The sequence below is a fragment of the Macrobrachium rosenbergii genome, chromosome 53, assembly GCF_040412425.1.
Source record: "Macrobrachium rosenbergii isolate ZJJX-2024 chromosome 53, ASM4041242v1, whole genome shotgun sequence".
Lineage (NCBI taxonomy): Eukaryota > Metazoa > Arthropoda > Malacostraca > Decapoda > Palaemonidae > Macrobrachium > Macrobrachium rosenbergii.
In genome coordinates, this window is record NC_089793.1 from 50,551,694 (window position 1) to 50,559,868 (window position 8,175).

Consider the following 8,175-nt stretch of genomic DNA (forward strand, 5'->3'; position numbering starts at 1 on the left):
ATCCCAGCTGTGGATTTGGATCAAGAAATTCTTCAATGTTAGCAGTAGGATCAAGAGGGTTAATTCTGCTTGTTGGTAATACTAACATATTGGCAATAGATTTGATTAGCTGTGATAGGTCAGAAGGTAACTTTGTTTTATCAACAGTATTTGATTCAAATAGTTTGTTCACTTCTTGAACATGTTTTAGAACTGGGTGCAAAAATAGAATGAAAAGCTCATTGCAAGGGTCACAATACATTTGATAGAGAAGATCAGCAGTGTAACACCTTTCATTAACACTTGCTATTTGGAAATAGGTCTGCAATTCAATCCACTGGCTTAATATTCGGCTGATTGCTGGTTCAATTGACAACCACCTGGTTGGACAAGAATTTAAGATTTTTAATGGTTCCTTTTCATTAATGGTATGGTAAAGCTGACTGTAAGAAATTTGTCTCAATGAACTATGTGAAAACTATTTATAAGTTTCACTTACTAAAAACTCTAGGTTTCTTGGTAGAAAAGCAGCACAAGCATGGGACACTGCTAGTTGAATTGAGTGGCAGACACATCTAAATAAAAGTAATCCAGGTACTTCTTCTTTCAACTTCTTGAAAACACCATTGTTTATTCCTACCATTACACTGGCATTGTCAGTACCAATAGCTAGAAGATTTTTTATGTCCATTTTTTTTTCTGCTAATGCACTCCTTACTGCATTGACAATGGCATCTGCATCACATTTTTCTAGAATTACCATATCAAGATATGTGTGTACTACTTTCTCATGTTTTTCACTATAGTAAATGACAATGATACCTAATAACTTGTTAACAGTAATATCATTCGATTCATCCAATAGTAAACTGAATTTTCCTTGGCCTAGATCAGAAATCAAATCTTCATTGAAATAAGGAGCAATCACATTTTTCACAATATTTGCACACTTAGTACGATGCATTTTGACTTTATTCACTGTTTCACTGTCAGTTATAGAATTTTTGCACATGTCTACCAAATGATCACATGAGTTGAATGATGAATGAGAACAAATAAACATTGCCAAATTTGCCTCAAGCGAATGTGTTTTATCCTTTTTCTTCACAACGAAATTTTCAAGAGAAGTACTTTGATATGGGTTTGAAAGCTTATGTTTCTTAGTTTCACAATGGCTTGTTAACAGGGAATACTTAGCTAAAATGTCACATTTACAAAACTTGCAGTGAGCTTTAGAAGGGTCAGTGGGCACTTCACAAAGCCACTTTGTAAAAGCAGGAACTTTCAACCACTCTTTACGAAATTTTTGAGAATATGTTGCTTTAGCCTTACTCATGATTAAAATGAAAGATACACTTTTTTGTTTTACAAACTTCGATTATCAAATCTGATTAACTAAGTTAGAATCTCGCAAGAAGTTGACAAAAGTGATAAGTGAACGAGCGAGGGGGCGGTCGTCAACTGTAGCTGTAGGCTAACTGTGGAAAATTCCTCCAAAATGGTAACTCTACTGCCGTCACGCTGGCGCCAATAGCAACTAGCTATGCAACGGTTGAATACACAAGTAACACAACCCGAGTCTCGACGTGAACATGTTCAATACATCATTCAAATTTGAAACACCTTAACACCCTCGCGCAATAGTTAAAATGTGGTTTCATTGGTAAGAGATTCAACACAATTTCTTTCAAATAGTGCGATATATCATATATGCCACAATTTATTGATATTTATAAATTATTTTCATAAAGAATAAAAAATTATTAAAAAATGCCAAAATACTGCTAAATATTTTTTATGATGCTGTTTTTAATGCTAGATGCTAGTTACATAATTTTAATGCCAAACCACTTAGAAAAATGCTAAATCTAGCATTAAAAATGCTAAATTGGCAACACTGATCAGCGTTACTTTATTTCTGTGTGTGTGTGTGTGTGCTGTAGTGAATTCGTATTAATTTCGTGCCTAATTCGAAAGCTTTGAAGATTAAATATATTAGAGCGGCTACTTACGAATGTCTGTTAGTGAACTGAGAATATTCAGAGTTTGTATCTGATCGGCTTTCATATAAAAATATACATATAAAAAATCAAGTGTTTCAAGATGGCGTCATCGCCGGCTGCTGCTGACAAGGTGAGGATTTGGATGCGTTCATCAACACCTTTTTCATATTTAACCATTAAATCTGAATATGTGAATCGTAAAATATACATGAGTCACCTATTAGGGACTTAGAAATCCCAGGTATTATCCTAATTAATCAATTATTCAGAGTATTTACTGGCTGCTCGTTGGATTTTAAGCTGAGAACATTTTGTAGGCTAAGGTATAGGCCTCTAGTATGTTTTTTCAATATGCTGTAAGGCACTTAGGGTGTATATATGACGTTTGGTGTGGACCACGGGATGCTGACCAACCACTCGAGGTTTGTATTTATGTATTTATTTAGTCGTTACGCTCTTGAAATATCGAATTTCCAATTCACGTTCGGTAATACCAAAGTGAATATTATTATAAAATTCTGCTTGTAAATGGGCCATTATTTTTTTAAATCTTAAAATACTGGCCATTCTATTTTATCATCGAGTATATTTACACATTTGTGAAAAGTATATCGTATTCAAGTGCCACTTTTTGACTTCAAACACTTCTTCTGAACCTGTTCTCTATACACAAACTGGAAGTCGAGGTCTGATACTGGGTCTGCCTTCTCAAGTTTATGAGTGACAATTCAACGACTATAAACTGAAATTGGTCGTGCAGATGGGTCTGTTCCTCGACTGCTGGGCCATATCAGACCACAGCTATTATTATTATTATTATTATTATTATTATTATTATTATTATTATTATTATTATAACTTTGCATTTGTTACTGACACTCGTTGAACATTGCATATAGGCCCAACGCTAAACTAATATATTATTACTGTTATCTTTAATACCTTCCATGGCTATCAGTCTCTCTCTCTCTCTCTCTCTCTCTCTCTCTCTCTCTCTCTCTCTCTCTCTCTCTCTCTCTCTCTCTCTCTCTCTCTCCTAGTTGATAGACCACAACTATTATTATTGTTGTTGTTATTTTAATATTATGGACTTGTTTAACATTAGTTTACCCTTATGCAAAACTAATCGTTATAATATTATTGTTATTATATTAATACCCACCACAGCTACCAGTCTCTCTCTCTCTCTCTCTCTCTCTCTCTCTCTCTCTCTCTCTCTCTCTCTCTCTCTCTATATATATATATATATATATATTACATGTGTGTATACATTATACATATGTATATATGTATTATAGGTTTGCACAGCAATTGAGGTTGCAATAACTTCACTATGAGAGAGAGAGAGAGAGAGAGAGAGAGAGAGAGAGAGAGAGAGAGAGATTTCAACAACAGCTTTCCTCATATGTTTTTATTTAAAGTCATTAATTTCACTTTTTTATTTACTCAACAGGTGAGATCCCAGGAGTCTGCCTTCCGCCCTCAAGGATTTCGTGAGTTGAGAATATATTTTTACGTTTTTCCGTGGTTTTAGTTTGAAATATGCTCTGTGAGACAGGTAGCAACAATTTAAGGTAATTTAGCCTTGTGATTCTGACTTCGGGGTGCGGGAAAACGTAAAAAAAAAGGAAAACAAAGGAGAATTTCATATGAGCATAGGGCTCTGGTTCCTGAGGGAAATATTACGTAAAACACGTGGGCACATTTAAAGTAGTGTCTTTACATAAATGACATTAGTACAGGAAGAGGAACTCAAGTAGATTGATTGAAACTGGGAATTCCGCCACAGTCCGAGAAGCTTCCACGAAAATCGGATCCTCTGAAATGAGAGATATGCACATTATACGCCAGTAATGAAAATAGACAAAAGAATAATGAATTCAAGCTGCACTGAGGGTGCCAAAGGAGTAATAAAGAATTAATACTGCCGATGCAAGAGGCGCACGGACATTAGACAAGGGTGATTTCTGGCTTTCCTTTAAGCAAATTTTACGAGACAAAAGCGTGACTGAAATGGGGCTCTTCCAGGGCACTTTACCTTAGCAGATTTTCCGAGGGCGCGCGTAGAAGGCGGTCTGTGGATGACTTGCGATTTCCGAGGGCGAGTTTCTTCCACGTGGTGAGATGCAAGGGCTTCCGTAAAGGGGCAAGGCGATGGGGACTCCTCGAAACTCCAAGCAATGGCGTGTGGGCTCGAGGAATACGGTCGAAGGGCACGAGGAAAAGTATACTTTGGAAAGGGCCACGTGGTTAGGATGCAAGGGCATCGGTGGGGCCAGGTGTTGGGGACGTCTTCATTCCATATCTTCCAGCCCGCGTGTGTGTCGAGACCTCGTGGGCTTTGCTTTATCCCCTCCTAGGGGGCAGGGGTGCGCCCAACACAGATGTTTGACTCATTGCACCTGCCCGCAGGGGAGGTTTTGGCCTGTAGGAGAGACACCCAAGCCAGATTACTTTTGCCTCGAAGAAAAGATCTTTATCAAAAATGGGAGCGCCTTTAATCTTTTAAACCCTTGTTTTTAAGTCGATAGACAGATGGTCTATCGATCGGCCGGCTGGCAGTAAATGAAACACAACAGAACAACCAACCACAACAAAGGAGGGGGAGGGGAGGCAATTTGCTAGCGAATTCTTGCTAATCATAATACCTCCCCATACAAGATGATGTACATACCTCCTTCGGGTGTGTACATCGATATTCAAGAATGAGCGGCAAATGCTTTACGTTACTCTACATTCTGCCTTGCAATGAACTTTACTACTAAGGGTTTTATGAAGCTGTGACATTACTTTTAATAACACATTGGGACAATTTTCGTTAACAGAACGCAAAGTGATTTAAACACTTGCAAAAGAATAATTACTTTAGATTTGGTTACCCACTGGTAACTTTATAAAGTGACTCGAACAATTGTGAATTAATTAAGATTATAGGACCACGTATATGAGGCTATGGCCAACAAATGAAAAGAAAGGTTATTGTTCAAGAATTAAAATACACGGTTACTTAATTTTAGATAAAATGCATGCGGTTAGTACAATCTGCCTTGAAGAGGCTGTGTAAATGAAAAACAGTGTTTATTTTTGTAAATGACATCCCCTTTTACGCGATACTGTAATGACTATACATATTCGCATTGATAACTTATCTTCGTTTTAACGTGCTTTGCTCAGCTATCGTTCAACGCGAGCTGAGGGACGACCCACACACCGGGAATTTGACAGTCGTGTGCGGGCGAGAGTATTTGCGAGGTTTTAATTCGCTAACCTTAAACTACGCTAATTTTATGCGTCCACTGCCCACTCGAGTACTCCATGTTATGACGGGGCGAGCAGACAAAAGATGTGGGGTCTTAGGACAAACAGAGATCTTGGAAGGAATGGAAGGGGGAAAAGGGATAATAATAACAAAAGGAAAATTACCAAGACGTTACGAATGAAACTTGACCGCATATGAAAGGCGGGACACGTCTCTCAGAGCTTACGAAAAAGGGGCATTTAAATCACAAGGGCAAGAGTTTATGACTCGCGATTCATTAAAATAAAGATAACTAAATGACTAAAAGAAAGTAAATGATATTGGCAGAAGAGCTAAGGGAAAAAGAGTGAGGGTTTTATTGTGTTAGGCGGGAATTTATCGTCCTACGCCTATAAATTACGGCCCGGACTATCACTTCAGTCCCAGGGCGAGAAAGTGCACCCGAAGGGCGCGACTCCTTCAGGAGGGGCTGACACGCACTCCCGGTGCCAAGGTATGGGCGCAAAGGCGTGCCACTTCTCACTCTGTTATTCTTAATGATTTATACATTGTGTGGGAATGGTATCCCGTATTTAATTGCCTCTTGTGGGGATAATTTAAGGAAGATTAAATAGAAGGTGATAAGAGATAGAAGTTCCTGAGGAACGGAGGAAGATAGAGGAGGGCCTGACATCCCCTTCTGGATTAGGGTGCCAAGACCTTCGAAAGATGAAATGGTGGCACAGGTGCCATGGGAGCTCTAGAGCTCTTTGTAAATTACCTGGAATGTCCCACGCCCGTGGTAATTTCGCCTCGAGCCTTTCTCAATGGGACAGTCGTCCTCGGCCGGGGAAGCGGAGGGCCCGCGACCGGAGGGCGGCACGGAGTACCACCTGGGCCTGCTGATGCGACAGCTGACGCAGGAGGGTTCCGTGCGGGTTCTACCATGATCCGTCGCGGCTCTTGTAGTTCATCGGCCAAGTGAGATATGGCAGAATCCTGACTTGCAATTGCGTCGGCGACGGACTGAGGCAGAGAGGAGGCGGTCGGGGGTGGCGTGAGCGGCTCGCGGGTATCGATGATCAGCTCAGGCACGGGTTGCGAGGCCGCACCTGCAGGTGAGCTTCCGGTGGTCGGGAGGAACCGTCTCTCTGACCGGCGCTGGTAGTGGTGCCAGGCCGGGGAAGAGAGGGGGTCCTGAGTTGGATCCCGTGAATGGAGATCGGCGTAGCGCTCTGGCGCTGGCACTAGGCAGAGTCAGGCGCTATCAGAGGTTTCTTGGGCTCGTCGGTCAGGACGGACGAAGCTGGGCCCTGCTCGGGGCATGCAAGTGGCACCGGCAGGAATTTGGCATCTCCTGAAGGGAGATTTGATTGGGGACCTGGCACTGGCACTGAGGCAGGGCCGGGCACTGGAATTGGATCGGGAACCGATCGAGGGGGCCACTTACATCGTACTCAGGGGCACTGGTGGGGACTGCACGTCCTTCTGGTACCCAGGGGCGCCAGTCTTGACTGAGGAAGAAGCGGGGGAGGATTACTCGCGCCCGCAGAATGATTCGGGGAATGGGGACCCCTAGATTGTCGTGATTTCGGTGGGGACTGAAAGTCCTGTCCCAGGATGACGTCATAGCCTCCGGGGAGATGGCTTGCTACTGCAAGATTGCAAATTTTGGATTGGTGAGGTCTTGTGACTCTCAATTGGACCGTAGGGAGTATCATTTTAAATTGATTTATTCCCTCGATCGTGACGAGTTTTCGTCTATTGACGATAGCTCCGTGGGGAACTCTGTCCCTTCGGATGAGGGGAGATTTGTGCGCCCGAGTCCTCGAAAGCAGTGACTCGGCGCGCGCTGGCTCGCTACCTCGTGGAGGGCCCACGTATACAGGCCCTTCGGGCGGGAGGGCCTAATGACTGGGGATCTGTGACGGCCAAGGCGACGGTGGGAGTAGTTGATTTATTATTGCGTGGGCATTTTGCCCATGCGGGAGAATGGCCATAGACCTTGCACGCCGTGCAAAAGGTCTGGCTGAAATCTTTCCGCGCTGCCCCTGTGGAGGGCGCAGGCGAGTTATTTGTCGGTTTTCCGGGAGAGAGAGGAGCCGGTTTCTTGTTCCGGCACTGTTCGGAGGAATGCCCCGTTTTCTTGCAATAATGGCAAGTTAGGGGCTTGCCCGAGTTCCCATTTTTGTGGGAATTTGAACCTCCGAGGAGGGACGGGGGATTTATTTTCCGCCCCATGGATCCTTCTTGAGGGTGGTGAGTTTCCACATATCTGCTATTTGGCAACACTCGGTGAGTGTTGCTGGGGCTTTTTCCACTATATGAGTGGCGAGGGCAGGAGGGGCGTGGCGCGGAAATGCTCAATTTAAACCGCTCGAGTACCACGGCGGTGTTAGTGGCTCCTTCGAATCGAGCCATTTTGTCAACGCCGCTCGAATGGTATGCCCAATCGGACCAAGTCTGGCCTGCTTCTCTGGGCTGCTCTCTCCAACGTCTCCTCCACCGCTCGGGTTAATCTCGCACGCCAGAACTGCTTGGCGTCACGGCTTCCCAGTTTCCCGATCGTCTGCGGAAGGGCGTGGTAGGCAACGAGGCCTTTCCGCCCAGGAATTTAGTGAGAACAAGGGAGAGTTCCGCGGGGGAGAGATCGCAGCACTCCAGGACTCGTTCGGCCCTTTCAAGCCATACTGGTTCGGACTCGGTCCATTTTGGCATGAACGAGTGAGCTTGGCTGAGGGCACTCATCCCCGCAGCAGGGAGGCGGGGGTGACGGGCTGTCGTTCTAGCATCTGGAGCTCGTGGGCGCTGTCGCTCTCGATCTTCCCATTCTCGTTCCTCCCTTTTCTCTTGGGCAATTCTGTCTCTCTCCCTCTCCTCACGTTCTCTCTCCCTCTCTGCACGTTCTTTTTCCTTCTCCTGCTCTTGAGCGATTCGTTCTCTCTCCTCTCGTTG

The 8,175-nt window shown here is 43.7% G+C and overlaps 1 protein-coding gene across 1 annotated transcript; it reads right to left on the reverse strand.

The window, feature by feature from the left end:
* Positions 1–457: 457 nt before the first annotated feature.
* LOC136834141 (zinc finger protein 862-like) lies at positions 458–1,315 on the reverse strand. The gene has a single exon (XM_067096402.1). The coding sequence runs from the start codon at positions 1,313–1,315 to the stop codon at positions 458–460; it is 858 nt and encodes a 285-aa protein (XP_066952503.1).
* Between the last annotated feature and the right edge of the window lie 6,860 nt (positions 1,316–8,175).

Excerpts from the sequence above, each read along its gene's own strand:
- LOC136834141 (XM_067096402.1), bottom strand. The coding sequence starts at position 1,315 with ATGAGTAAGGCTAAAGCAACATATTCTCAAAAATTTCGTAAAGAGTGG.